We start from the raw sequence: 16253 nt of genomic DNA, 5'->3' as shown, positions 1-16253 counted from the left end.
TAATCGCCGGACAAAAGAAACCTACGAAACGAGAAATGTTACAAGTGATTATGTCGATATTTGATATCTATGGTTTCTTATCACCTATAACTATTAAAGGTAAAATTATGTTACAAGATACATGGAAATCCAAGATCAGCTGGGATGAATATATACCAGACGACATATTCATTAAGTGGACGGAGTGGTTAAAAATCTTAGAAAACATTAAAGACATACGATTACCTAGACATTATGTAAACGCTACAAAAACGCCTGCAACGAAGGAGCCCGCTACGAGTGCAAGTAAATCCGCTATGAACTTATCTACTAAGAAGAGTATATCCCGCGCGGACACGGCGACCGCGAGAGTGAGCGAGACGCACGACATATCCAGTGCAAGCGCACCGAATAGTGCTAGCGGCAGACGCTATGCGAACCTAGAGTTACACGTTTTTTGCGACGCGTCAACAAAAGCTATGTGCGCGACTGCTTATTGGCGTTGGTTTGATTGTAAACAAATACAAGTTGCATTCATCTCTAGTAAATGTCGGGTCGCGCCGGTGAAGTATGTGTCTATGCCTCGCCTAGAATTACAAGCTGCTTTGTTGGGTGCACGATTGGCTGATACTATTCTCAAAGAACACAAAATAAAATCAGAGAAGAAATACATATGGTCTGATTCCAGTACGGTACTACATTGGATTCGCAACGACAGGCGTACTTACAAAGCTTATATAGCTCATCGACTCGGCGAGATTGATGAATATACGCAAATGGAAGAGTGGAGATACATACCTACTAAGTTGAACATCGCTGATATTGCCACTCGCGAATCCTGCGATTTAAGAACGTTACAAAATGAGTGGTTATACGGTCCGTCATTTTTATATGGAGACGAAAGTTTATGGCCTATGGAATCGGAGATACAGCTGCCTGATGTTAGTGACGCGGACCTAGAATACGTTAATACTCTTCGCGCCACACCGGTGTGCTTACCAGCTGTACCAGAACCAGAAAGGTTCTCTTCTTGGCTCCGACTTCTGAGATCAACGTGTGTATTACTATCCTTCATAGAAAAATGTAGAAAACGTACCTGGGACATTGACGGCGCGATGATGGAACGGGCCGAGAGACTGTTGTTGAAGTACGCGCAGATTCAATCCTTCCCTGAGGACCTGGAAAACCTGAAACATAAACAAGGATTAAACAAGAAAAGTAGACTACTCACCTTATCACCTTTTATTGATAACGATGGTATTCTTCGAGTGGGCGGCCGCATCGACGCTGCTCCTGGAATATCTCAAGACGTAAAACAACCCGTTATACTTGACGGCCGCCATCATGTCACGCACCTCATCGTGGGGCACTACCACAAAAAGGCATATCATGGATACCAAGAGATGGTCGTGAACGAGCTGAAACAAAAATATTGGATTATTCGAATTCGACCTACTGTAAAATATATAGCTTCAAAATGTATGTTGTGTAGACTCAAAAAAGCACAACCTCATCCACCTAGAATGGGTGACTTACCTGAGGCGCGGATGGCTATTCGACAGCGCCCTTTCACATTCACTGGAGTTGATCTGTTTGGACCCATGGAGGTGACCGTTGGCCGAAGACGAGAGAAGCGGTACGGCGTTATTTTTACCTGCCTTACAGTAAGAGCTGTGCATATTGAGATAGTCAGCAATCTCACTACTGATGCCCTGATTATGGCTCTCCGACGAATGGCAGGCAGGCGAGGCTGGCCACGCTATATATTTTCGGACAACGGTACGAATTTAAGAGGCGCTGATAAAGAACTGAAAAGATGTATCCTGGAACTTGATGAGAACCAACTGTCGAAGGAAGCTATGACTTACGGCATGGCGACGTCGTGGACCTTCATCCCTCCCGCCAGTCCACACTGGGGAGGGACATGGGAGAGACTAATACGAAACATTAAGAAATCTCTAAACGTTGTCCTTAAAGAACAGGCGCCTCGAGAAGAGACGTTACAGACGCTGATGATAGAGGTGGAACAAACTTTAAACAGCCGTCCACTGACCCACGTGACGGTTGAGCACAACACTCAAGAGTCACTTACCCCAAACCATTTCCTTTTGGGAACATCATCGACTTCACCAGTTCTTGGTACGTTCGATGGCACTGACACGTACCTGAGAAAGCAGTGGCGCATCTCACAGAAGCTGGCTGACATGTTCTGGAAGCGTTGGGTCCGCGAAGTCCTGCCAGACATGCGACCCAGAAAGAAATGGCCCGGAGAGCAGAGATCATTAAAAGTAGGGGATCTAGTACTCATAGTCGATCCGAATTCGCCCAGGAACATATGGCCGAGAGGCATCGTTCAAGAAGTGATGCCAGGCAAGGACGGTCGAGTCAGAGTTGTTGATGTGAAAACCAAGACCGGTGTGCTGCGGCGGACCGCGGCACGCATCGCGCACGTACCACTAGGGGATGAGTGCTGTGCCAGCACTGGGGAGGGGAATGTTACTGACACGTATACCTCTCTTATGTAACTATTTGATTAAAATTATTTGTTTCTGTAAATAAATACGTAAAATATTGTCGCTCTTATGTACCTATTTTGAATTATAATTAGTTGTTTTTGTGAAATAAATAGTCAGTGTGCGCGCGAGCGGGAGTAGCGGTCGTCTTACAGGAGAAGTGCGGTGCGCGGGGGGGCGTCGTACGCGCCGCGCTCGGTGCCCGGTCGGCCGGGCAGTCAGTTTTTTGTTAAGCTCGCGACACGACGGCTACTCTCGCTCCGCTCACGCTGCCAAAAATTACTTGCTGGCTTCTTACTAACCATCCAACGCTAACAATTACCTTACTTACTAACGGGTTTGACATCTTTCTTATGTTTCGTAATTTCAGTGTTTTTTCTGTCAGCAATTATGAGTCAAGTCCTAAAATGAATGAAGTTCAATATATAACTTTAATTTTATGTAATTGTGATACATAAATTAATAAACATCATGTTGCCAGCGTTGCTTTGAAGCAATCTTTTTCCAGTCTTAATTCTTTCCATATATTCAAGATTTTCAGAATATTCGTTCATTTATAATATAAAAGCTTGGAGTCATATATCATCATAAAGCAAACCATTCGTTGAACCTTTAGCGTTGGAACAAACAATCAATAGTGGAAGTGAGATATATCTCCACGTAAAGCTTTCAATACGTAGCCAGCAAATATTGACCGCCTTACTACGTTACTAGCAAACGCCAAGCAACAGCAATATTTGTGCAATGATTGCTGCACAATTGCTTATTTATATTTCAATGTTTAAAAATATAAATGAGCTTTGAAAATAATTTCTCAATAATCGTGCAATTTTATTGTTTGCTAAAATAATGCACTTGATTGTAAGACACGTATAGCGATATCGAATTTGGATTACGGGTTCGAAATTTCATAAAAAATGCTAACCTACTGCTTTTGTAAATATGTAATGCTACCCTGGATTCACGCTGTGTAAATAATATGCCAATTTCCTTCACATTATTGGGTGACGATTATCCTGGATTTCAGTAAAAAATGTTGCTACTGTAAATAGTTTTGAAACGAGTTTACTGTCTGCTTTCATCATGATGAGTGATGAGCAAATGTGGTAGGATTAACCAATGGAATCGCTTTATTTACTTAACCATAAAATGGGCACATGATGCATAATACATTTTGTTTAAGGGTTGATTTAGGCATCACACGTGACTTAAATCACACTCGCCAGTTCCATTCAGTTTTTAGCATATTATCACCACGCTATCTCTTACGCTAATTTTTTGGCAGTTATCGCTAAAACTCATAGTAAACACTGGTTATTACAAAGTAGTGTTACAACACGAAGGAGGCCAACTTTTAAATTTAATTAATAATCAATTGTAATCAGGCCCAGACACGTCGAGTTGATAACTGAGTTAAGCTGTGATCTGTTTGTTATAATCAAATAAAGGCTGTTATGAAACCGATATTGTGTTATGGAGACCAGAAGGGCTAGGCAATATAATTTATCCAAGCGCTAACGCTGAGAAAACGCTTAAATATATTGAACTGATAAGTCAAAGAGATTTTGTGGAAAGTGTAGAGGATGTCATATTCATGCCATTTCAGAAATAAGAATGTCATTCCTAAATATACAATTGAAGTTTTCTGCTTCCATTCTAATGCCTTGTAATATTGTATTTTTGTCTACAGACAATGTAATTTAATATCTTTAATTTTTTTCTTGTTATCAATCACCAAATTGAATGGCACTCTTCTAATTTGAAGTTGTCAGCTTATTTGTTAATTTACTGGTATTCTGGGATTAATAAGTAGCTGGAGAAAATAGCATGGAATACATTACATGTTAATTGTCCATTTTCCGCTTAAAATTTGACCTTTGATTTCACCTCCTTTGTTTGAAACGATGAGAAGAATAGAGGAGTTGCAATATACTCTGAAGTGGGGAATGTCATGCATTCTGACAAATATGGGTCTGTCCATAAAAAAAATATTCATATTTTCTGAACCATATAAAATTCACACCTTCACGTCCGGTACCACGATTCTACGTATCCTGAATTTAAATGTCGAATGTTGTATTCATTGGGTGTTCTTCACACATTTCATTCTGAAAGGCAATGCCCTCATTTTCTTGGAGTAAGGAGTTTCATGCATGTAGGTTGAAATGAGTTTAGCGACCTCTAGGCATGCCTCTTTGTCTGCGGGTGTAGTGCGCTATCATGCTGTTACCCTCAATCGTGTTATTACCTACAACTGGTTACAAGTAGGATCCTCTTTCTTGCTTTTAAGTTTGACATTCTTGATTTTGGTAACTGGATTGGACTTGGTCAATAACAAACGATTTTCATTATCTACGAAAAGTTGTCAATGCCAGAAGATTTTAATATAATCCTATGTGAATAAAAATATAAATAAGATTGTCTAGTAGAATAAAACCATGTCCAGAATACCTAAGCCATCGCATCTAAGATAACACGTTTTTATATACGTCTTATGAGAATGAAGGAATGAATTCTACTTGTTGCTTTGGTGACGTAATATTTTTGTCACTAAGAATGTTTTGCTAAAGAAATACCGACCCGCTGTTCAGCTATCTAAATGACGCAACAAGTGACTTTTGCTTTATTTTGTCCGAATTCCTTGATCTCTTAAACCTTGGAAAAAAAATCTCTTATTTATTTACTTCGTATTTTTCACTGTACAAATGTTATAGTTTTGTATTTTTACTAAAGAAAATCAAATGGCCCAATTAAACAAACCGCATAACTTGTCGAATGTCGAATGTCATTTCATGTCATGCCATTGAGAACCCAGATGATCAGCTGTAGAAGAAATAATGATCTTACTTATAAATTGAGTGCTGGTAAACTGCAGGTATTTTAAACTGAGAAATTTACTTTTAAACAAACAAAAAAAAAAACTGTTTGTGAAATTCTCAAATACCATTTACGAGACTAAAGTACCTACTCGAGTTTCTCTTCATACGGAATGTAACAAAGATATAAGTACCTATTAAAAGTTTTGCTTGTGAAAAGTTGTTGTACTGATAAAGGCAATTGGAGTTGAGTCGAGACGGTCTGCAGACGGGTCGATTATTCTTTAAGTATTGGAAAAAGAGGTGTGATATGTTCACAGATTTAGGTACAATGTACGTATAGTCATTTGTTCTGTTTCTGGGTGACATTTGTGTATGTATTTAGCAATATGTAAGCATGTTCATCAATTGTCTAGTACTCATAATAGGGATGATGACTGGGTATAAAAAGAAAAAATCTCATTATTCCCTTAGTTAGATAATTGAAAAGTATGAGACACGTATTTTTTCCTTTTTCAGAAAAACTAGAATTGACAAAGATTAACAGCTTTAAAGTTTAGGAGAGGGGGCTTGTGACGTAACGATAGAGTAAAATTTATACTCAATCGTGACGTCACGCGTAAGTTTCATTCACTGTAATTTGGTCAATTTATGTTTGCGGGACAAATTAAAAAATACGTATCCATTATTATACAAAAAACTACAAGACCGACACAGCAAAAAAAAAATGACATCATCCCTATTCAAGCTTCTCTGAGTTTGGGACTAGATGTCGTTGTGTGAAAGTTGCGGAATATTATTATTACTTAAAGGGTACCAAGGGGTATCTTATGGTTATTGGTTTTAGAAATGTTTATAAACGATTTTTTAGAAGATACCGTACCGTGTTTAATCGTAATTGCTTCGTTGATGATATTGGGTAGTGTCAGGTCCATTTTTTTCGATATTAACCATTTTATTGCTGGATCTTCATATCTTCATAGTAGTTACATCTCACATTTATATTCAACTCATCTTGAGGTCAATGTTATTTAGCAGCCAGCCTGTTTTGTAAGATAATTTCTTAGAAGGTCGAATCACGATTTACAAATAAGAGGCTTCGATATTGGCTGTAAGTAGCCACTACAATGCTTTGATTGTTTGATAAGAGGCCTTTGGAAAATAGGACAGTTTGAAGGTCCTATTCAAATGTTTTATTGTCAAAAGCGAGTATTATTTTCTAGTAATTCCACGATGTTGTAAGGACCAAACAGGTTTTAATCTTAGATTGCTTGCATTTTTGTGTACGTATTGAGTGATATGACATTTCTCTTTTCTGGGACTTAGTGAGGTTATAGACGGAACTTTATTACTAAGACGTCCGGTGTCCGTTTCATTTTTTCTTACCAGGCTACACTGGCGTATTAGCTAGACAGCTTAGTTTAAATTTTCACAGATAGTGAATATCAGTTGTTGCCTGAGCAAAAATAATAGATCGACATTACCGACGACTGGCAAATTAAGTTTATTTTACCCTAGCTTGTTGATACGGAACCCTCAATATCGCTAAACATTTGCGTTACATTATCATTGTCTAATGAGATTACATTATATATTAATTAAATTAAAATAGACTATGTTAATTGAAGCAGCCAACGCTGTATAAGATTAGCCAACATAAGGGTTATGTATAATGTACAGTTTTCTTGACTTAATCTAGACAGCTTGTCGGTTTTCAATCTATCCTGACAGATTTGACGAGGGTACATCTTTCGGTTTAGTGTTTTAGGCATTTAGGTTATATTCAAATTTGTTTGGCATTAAGTAGAATAACCCAAAGCATTAAGAACATGAAGTCGATTTTATTAGTACCGTTGTTGGTTACCTTTAATTCATTAAGTACCTATTTCGGTGAACCTATATGACCTATGACCGTTTAATTGTTTTTCCTGATAAATAAATTAAAACTAGAGTTTCATGGATAACTAATCCAGAAAATTCTTGCAGATTGTGTTATAAGTTATCATCAAAAAAATATATACACGCCATAAACTCACCAAACCTTTTTTATCCGTGTAACGCATCTAGTAGGAACCTATGAAACGAGATACAAGCTACCAAAAAATCTAACTTGGAGGGCCTACCACAGTAGTTTTTAAATAATGAAACTATAGGTATAAAGACAAGAGCCGTTTTACGACACTAGTGCGCTGTCACGTTTCCACAAATGCAATTATTACTTTAAGATTTGGTGGGTTCCTTCAACACATTGTTTGCCCGAAGCAACCTTCCCAAATAAATAAAAGAAAACCTTTACCCTTTTACAAGCTGTAGTAATCCGAAATACATTAACCCTCAAAAACCAGAACTAAAGAATTCAATTTACGGGTAAATAAACGCGTGGGAGTATCAAAGTATTTACCACACTCCAACACTTTTTACCAAAGATTTTACCATTGGAAATTTGCAGCGACCTGAGAAAACATGGCGGTCAGTTCATTGCCCCTTGGCCCATGGGTTGAGGTCAATACGACCCCTGTTGTACAAGGGATCTGCGGTGACAATGAACATATTTATGAATGGGAGAAAAATGATTGTATGATATCTTGCGTAAATTGATTTTGTACAGAAAACCTGATATTTAGTTTTCGATTAGCTATATAATGTTATTGCATTTTGGTTACCATTATGTTTAATACTATAGTTAACTCTAGTTTGTGTTTTGGGCTCCTGCTTTATAGCTTTGATGTTCGACTCCGAGTTTTAGAGATTACAATTTGGTTCTGAGTTTTGAATGAAACGTACTTATCTGACCTCCACAAACAATTTCACGAATACTAAACTCTGCTAAAGTAAAATCAATTTTAAAACCATTTTGGGATGGAAATTTTCGTGACCCTGATCTAACAAAAGTCAACTCAGAATTAAGGAAGGTATTTAGCCCAAATGTTACGTATGCCGTAGCAAGTGGAACAGACACACAGTTCCTAGCGCTGATGATGACGAACTGCTCAAAACTTTTCAACTGACAAGCCAAAGTCACGATACTTGTTATTTTTGTTTTTCGTATAAAGAATTCTTCTCAAATACGATGTGCCCTGCAGCCAAAACATCTGAAAAAAGGTTTTAATTTTTATCTGAACTTTTAAAACATCTTGCAATGTTCACCCAACTGAAAATCCCTTTGATCAAGTGTCCTTAAAGTAATTTAATTAATAATACATAAAGTCCAGTCTTGATGGTGCCACTTCACTTGGCAAGGATAATCAGAAGAAGTGGACAATGAACTTAACGACTCTTTTTCTGCTGTATTGTGTTATTTAAGGTGTTAGCTATAATATGAGTTGAACTGCCCAAAAGAGTCCTTTTATGTTTACGTGAATGAATGATTTTTATTGCTGTTTTAAGGGTTAACTTCGAGTAATGGATATCCAGAAATATATACTAGATTTAGTTTACGAAATAGCTCGCTAAAGATATCTCATATAAAAACTTAGTTATCCAGTGACTACTTCTTTAGCCAGAATATTTGAATTTTAATATGTCCAAAAACCAAAATCCACTTTTTCCAATTTGTGGAAGCAGCATGAAAATGGATTCTGTAATTCTTGAGATAATCAACGACAGACGGACAATCACGGCGGAGGAATTTGTTTTGTCATTAAGCGTATTGAATGCGCATTAAAATATGCAATACGCCTTCTTGCTTTCACACCAACGACCCGCTTACACAGTTCATAACAAGCGTTCCAACTGACAACAAAATCAGGCCTATAATGTCACTGTGTAATTATAAACACGCGTTGACGTCACGAGGAAAATGACGTCACACACAGCCTTGGGCACAGGCAGAACTCAATACAGCCTATATTTATATTCAAACCCTTGAACATGCTTCGCCCCCTCATTTCACAAAATGCTTCGGGCCTACAAGATACTATAAGATAAATTTTAGCATAACAATCTTATACTTATATTTTTATTATTTCGAGAAATATGTATATTCAATTTATGCCGAATCAAACCTGTTTTACTTGCCTCGGATTTTACTTTGATATTTGAGCAAGCAAGTTGCCGAAGGCTGCCTGGTTAAATTTAACAGAAATTCCCATTTAATTTTCAACGTCGAGTTATGAGTCACCTAGATTCGGATTTTCGTGTTCATTTGTGAATTTTGTCATCTGATGGTTTCAGATGTAGGTACGTTGATAATTAGAATTATTTATTAATTTGCGCCTCGACTAATACGTGATATATGTATTTTCAACTTGTTTTAATATCAGACATGTGTACAAAGAAATTCAAGTGTATTGAGTACCTTTTTGTCAATCTTTTGAGTTTTATATGTTTTTTCTTAATATATCTGAGGTCGATTAATTAATATAGATAATGATGATGAACAAATAAGCAATTTTTTACGAGTTTTTCGTACCCAAAAGGAAACAAACGGAACCGAACTGAGGAAACGTAATCTATCCGTTTGTCTGTCTGACATCAGCCTGTCTGAACCAAAATAGATAGACAGCTGAAACATCAAATTTAAAATTAATTTGTCACCTACCCATTAGTTTTTCTCTGCCTATAGGTACGGCACCCTCATTGTCGCGAGTCTGACTCGCACTTTTTATTGTTTAGGAGAAGGGAAAAATGCTTGAATAATAATATATTTATTTGCATAAACAGGTATATAAAGATGTAACAATAGATTGAGATCATACATGATTTTTGCTAAAAACACATTACACGAACTCATCTTTATTATATGTATTTTATCTTTGTCACGTCTATCAATGCAATCTATTCTTTACACGAATACTAATAATATTTAGAGATAAATCTCAAAATGCATAAAAATGACTCTCCAAAAATTACCGTTATTTCATTTTCGGTGAAGTTCTTCAACTTTTTTATATTTACTATGCGCTGCACGATCTACTTATAATAATATAATAATAAAAGTCTAGACTTTAACTTTAATGTAGACTTAAAATGAAGTTATTAAGGAAAACGAGATGAGCCGGTCCGGGTAAAACAGGGAACGGATAATGAGCACTAGAGATATAGGTAGTATTTTTTATGCAACGTAATAAGAAAAACATTATACAATGAGTACTCCGAAAGACAACCAACCTACAGCCTATAGTATCTATTCATCTTGCTACACAAGCTATATCGGTCAATCCGATTCAGCTCCGCATAATCTGATCTCTTATTTTTTCCTTCAAACAAACTCCGAGCTAAGCTTGCTCCATAGCTCACGGTGTGAATTTAAGTTTGTGGACATGCCCCATTACTAGTGACCGCATCTGTCATGACAGACAGGATGCATCGGATGAAATCTTTCGTTTATATTACGGTTACAACGGGAAAAATAAAATACGTAGCCAAAATTTTCTTATCCTATTTAATTTAATTTACAAACTTACTAAACAGATATTCCTTCTTGTATCCGTTCAATTACTTCCCAAGATTGTTCATATATACCCACAAAACACAATTCAAATCAATTGTAAAATAAAATATCATCCCATAAAATCTCCGTTACACGATTTGACCTAATTTTCTATTGAATCTTAATCAGAATTCAGGACCACTGAGCATAATTGTTCAGGCGTTAGAATTTAATTTACTGGCCATTAAATGGTGTTTTGTGATTGGCTGCCGCTACACAATTGGCTTAAAACAATAGTGTTATCGTAAAACAGTGGTTAACTTGATTACATTACTGAAAAGGGTTGTTAAGCTTATTGAGAATTGTGTAAGGAAAGTGGAGATTGAAAGGAGTATTTAATTGTTCGAGTTGTTTTTGTAGGTAGTGATTTTGTTAATTTATTGGTAGGATTTTCTTTACAATCCATATTTCAAATCTATAAAAGCGTTGTAACTGGTCTGTGAAGATAATAAAGAACTTAAATGGTTACTACCAGAAATTTTGTTACGTGATTTTTTTAACTATTTGTATCTACTGTTGCTGCACACAATTGATTTCATTATTTTCTCTGGCAAATGAAATTGTACTTGATACAAAGAATATCTTTAATAGTAACATACACTTTTCAAATTATGAAGTGTCATGTAACTTCAACATTCACAGGTTACGCTCAACATTAAGACATCATGTGTGTACACTACCTTATACATAAGCCAACATATACCAAGAAATAGAGAATCCTTAATCTCAGCACACCATTTGTTCGCAGGTTCTTCGCCAGACGACCCTGCCGATCGTCCCGACTCGCCACCAAACCTTCCAGCGCCAGCTATCGCACAGGCTCGACCTGCCATCCATCCAGTTCAGCATCTGCAGTCTGGAGAGAGCTGACTCCTCCATTGGACTCATCAAGGTAAGATGCTGATAGCACTAAGAGTCCAACACCATGTATAAAGTATAAGCCGTAGAGGAAACTGGGGTAGTCAATTCGGTATCTAATATCTTTTTTCTGCACATAATTTCGGTGTTGGTTCCAAGATGGTCAATCGTGACCTGGGATAAACATGGTTGCAATGATGAGTATGAGTGGATAGCGGACTTGTCGTATACAAGAAAGGCAATAAAATTAACAGAAAATATGTATGACCGTTAGAGATATTATTAAATGATGTAACGGTTTACTCACGCGTATTCCGTAGACCGCGATCACGCCGCGTCTGCTCATGATTAAGGACTCCGGTTGGGTCCGAAACCAGTCGGTCTACCCCGATAAATACGCGTGAGTAAACCGTTACATCATTTAATAATGAATCATTCTCACGACAGTTACTATCACGTTAGAGATATTCAGATCACTCTGAATGTGTTGGAGAGATTTCGTTTCAATCGTTTTTTTGGCTAAATTAAAACTCTTTAGTGAAATATGTCCAGCGTGAGCTAGATTTGTAATCTATCGACTTAGCTAATTGATAAAATATACTTTGAAGTTTCTTCAGTAAATTCTTATCGTACACTTTGTACATATTACTTTCTAATTTTCTTTTCAACAACGATTTATCAAGAAAACATGTTATGTTCCTACAATTTTCTTTCAATCCACAACTACACACAATTTCTAATTTATCAAAGTCAAACACTATACAGCAATCGCAAAACTTCATAATGAGGTTTTAATTGAAATTTAACTTTGAGAAAATAAAATAATTTTAAACTGTACACTTAAGCACAAAACTCTTTTGTGGATTATAATTTACTTTCTACTTAGAAACGTATAAATCTTATTCACATCGCGACAGTCGCCATTTATAAAGTAAAATGAATAATGAGTCTAAGGTCTGAAAAGGTCTGTCGGCAACTGTACCTACTTTAGTTGTTGATGTCAACATAAAATTCTTCTCACGACTTTGTTAGATCTTGTTCTGAATATTTTAGGGTTAATATGGGTCTGTGTATATTTCAGAGTTAATTTCCTTGTGCTGTGTTGGATTTTTCTATTTTGCTTTCGTCTTTTTACTAGATTATAGGGTTTTGGCTTTAAATACCGTCATTATTTTCACTATAAATAAATAAATAAATAAATAAATGCGGACAACATCACATACATTGTTCTGAACCCAAAGTAAGTTGCTAAAGCACTTAAATCTTAATGTAAATTAAATCGGTCGATATATGCGGCCTTGGTGTTGTTTTTTTTATAAAATTAACTGCTGAAATATTTAAGTCTTGTATTGAAAGTCGGCGGCATTTTGAATTTTAATGTCTTTTAGAGCCGGTAAACAAGTTGTGACAAAAACGACTGAATTAATATTAATCAGAATAAATTATACATCGTAATAACACATATAGTATATACAATAAGATATATTTTTGTGATTTGTCCAAAATTTGATACCTAAATGTCAAGTTAGTTCTTTTCTACGCCATGTTATGTAGATATAGGCTACTCGAAATAATCACCATACGCAGACGAAGTCGCGGGCATCAGCTAGTACCTACCAATCATAAAAGTAGGTTCAAAGATTATATAACTTTTTACTTTTCCTATCATACTCTACTCCATGATATTATTTTCATTAAAGAATTTCATCTCCGCTCTCAAATGAGACTTCTATGTTCCCCATTTTTAAAATTTCTTTTGTAATATAAGACTGTCATTACATTGGCTTTGTCAAAAAGGAACTATCTTTGTTAAAGGCATCACATGGCACCGGTTCCTTAATTATCAGGCCTTTGTCTTTGCATGCCTCGCGCACTTTTTGTTCCTAATTATTGCAGCATTCGCCAGTTTTTATAAAACAAAATTCAACCTTTGCGAACACAGAAATTGCAGACGGAGACATTTTTCACAGTTTTAATGAAAGTTTGGGTTTTTGCTTTTGAATTCCCGTGATGCGAATATGTTTTCAGATTTTCGGGTTAGCCTCTTTTAGTTTTATGATAGAGGTTTTTGAGCAATAGTGTTTTGAATTAAATTGAATAGTGACTTATTTAGTTTGTCCTTTTTAATTATTGTTTTTTAGGCATTGTGTTCGTATTGTACTTTGAGTATGCGTGTTCTTTGCCTCCTGTACCAAGCTCCCAGTCTCTCTCGTCTACCCACCGGTCCTCATTTTCTGGTGATCCTAGTTTGGTCTGGCGCTGTCCATCTGGCTGCTCCAAATCAATTGAATATGTATTCCGAAATGAAAAATCTGTTCTCACTGTGATAACATGTTTTTGTCAGTCCAAAGTCCATGGAAGTAGTCACGATATAGAACAAAAGTGATAATAAAGTATTAAATACAAGTAGAAAATATAACAATTACCACGTATTTTTCACGTTAACGTAATAAAATAACGGAGAGCGTATTTTAACACGGTATGAAACAATATTTTTGTAACGAACCCTTTGATGTGGAAAAACTGAACATAATTTAATTATTATAACGTAATTTAATGTTTTCTTCATATATTTTGTTTCATTTAAGATTTGTGATATATTTGGTTATTTAAAAATAGTACCAATGAGACAACCGAGTTGTTTCTATCCCTATGCTGAACCGACTGAGCATAACGTGATCTACAAATGCTCGTTCATAGTTTATGCCTTATGCATGTTACTTGAATGACTCCCCGCGACAAGGATTAAAAATCTTACAGTGTGAGTCGTATAGAAAAAAATACTTCTGAACCATGGTAATTGAGATGCTTCTGCGTCTTTATCAGTACACGATCAAGGACTCCTTTTGAGTCAGAAACTCTCAATCTCGAAAAATATGCGTCACGAAAGTTATGTCAAATCTATACTAATCTATACTTCTATACTAATCTATAATCTATACTCTATACTTACTTACTTACTAATATATAAAGCTGAAGAGTTTGTTTGATTGTTTGTTTGTTTGTTTGAACGCGCTAATCTCAGGAACTACTGGTCCAAATTGAAAAATGTTTTTTGTATTGAATAGAGCATTCATCGAGGAAGGCTTTAGGCTATAAACCATCACGCTGCGACTAATAGGAGCGAAGATAAAATGGAAAATGTGAAAAAACAGGGCAGGTATAAATCATAACTTATATCTTCTACCCACGGGGACGAAGTCGCGGGCAACAGCTAGTTGTAAATAAAGCTTTATTCCAAATTGAACAATGTTTTTTTGCTTTCGGAATAATTCATTGCTTTTTTTGAAGCTCTTATGCACAAAGCGACATTTGAAACTGGACGCGACTTGTTTGATCACGTTGCATATACATGTTTAATGAATAACAGACAGACACATGTACAGACATAAGCAGGTACTAAATTAACGCCATTGTTCTCTTGATTGTCAGCTGTGTCTAGCCGCTGGTAGACGTGTCATTTCCACATGATTTCCGAAACTACGCGACGTGTCATTAACAGACGTAACTTGTAGGGTTGTCAGAGACAGTTTGCTGATGAATGTTGTTCTATTTCTATAAAGGTTGATTTGTGTTGTCTTTGTTTAGAAATTATCAACCGGCTTCAAAAATGAGAAGGTTCTCAATTCTTTAGTAATACTTCTTTTTGATACGTCAGAATTTTGGACTTTGTTTATTTTTCTTTCATCTAGCGTAAAATAGCTGTCATTTGGTTTTATAAAAACTTCGGTCCTATACCAGTTGGACTCAGTAGTTTTTTATTTAAAACAGTACAACCGACTTTATTTTTTGTTGTTAAAAATATGATTTAAAAAGTGTAGGTATAATATATAATGTTTACGTTTGAACACTTTTCAAATATGACTTTAAATTGCCTTGGCGAGTACTCTGACCCCAAAGAGAGGAAGCAAGCAAAAAGGCCTGTGTCAGTCTGTATGCCTATATCTAAGGAGATCAATTCAGTGCTTGTTCATCAGGTTTCTTTTGGAGATTAGATTCGATTAGAATTAGGAGTTCTTTTTTTACAAACATTCAAGTCAAAAAGTTAAACATAAGTATTAGATCATAAATAGCCTATTAATAACTAAATTTTTACGCGAACTAAATGTAAAAATGAAAATGTTTGACTTCCCATTTTTTTCTAGACTGAAACATTATAAGCAATTATTTTAAATAAGGTATTTTCAATGCTCGTGTAAGCAAACGAAGCAACAGCTTTTTTGTTTATTTTCCAAAGAAAATCTACAATTTTCCTTCCTCATACTTTAATCGCCAGTCAAGAGATTTTTATAATGAGACTTTTCAAAAACAATTTTCTTGAATAATCTAAATGACTTGTTTAGTTTTTAATACGAAATATGTTGTTACAATGAGCGGAGGTAATATAAAAGGCATTTTGTCTACGTTTACGTAAATTGCTAAGCTTTAGTACCTAACAGTTTTCCGTGTCCTTTTTTGTCTAATAACAAGCAAGTACAGAATATTATTTCACAGACAGTTCAGTTATATCATTCACCACTTCAATGGAACTTTGTTTAATAAACTTCAATATAAATTAATTGGCTTTCGATGGGATATTGATACTCTCCATACAGCGATCTTCTTGGATAACGAATATTCTATTCTGATCTTAAAGTTTATATTAGTTTGAATAAA

At 35.8% G+C, this 16253-nt stretch overlaps 1 protein-coding gene across 1 annotated transcript in view; it reads left to right on the top strand.

Annotated features, from left to right (window-relative positions):
* Nucleotides 1-16253, top strand: part of LOC113499947 (synaptotagmin-10-like) — a 94250-nt gene that overhangs the window by 55823 nt on the left and 22174 nt on the right. The window contains exon 4 of the mRNA XM_026880556.1: nucleotides 11488-11631. Within this exon, the coding sequence (XP_026736357.1) occupies nucleotides 11488-11631 (144 nt within the window). The remainder of the gene's footprint in view (nucleotides 1-11487; nucleotides 11632-16253) is intronic.

The sequence above is a fragment of the Trichoplusia ni genome, chromosome 13, assembly GCF_003590095.1.
Source record: "Trichoplusia ni isolate ovarian cell line Hi5 chromosome 13, tn1, whole genome shotgun sequence".
In the NCBI taxonomy this organism is placed as follows: Eukaryota; Metazoa; Arthropoda; class Insecta; order Lepidoptera; family Noctuidae; genus Trichoplusia; species Trichoplusia ni.
The sequence above is the reverse complement of the archived record's forward strand: the minus strand, read 5'-3'. Positions and strand labels throughout refer to the sequence as shown.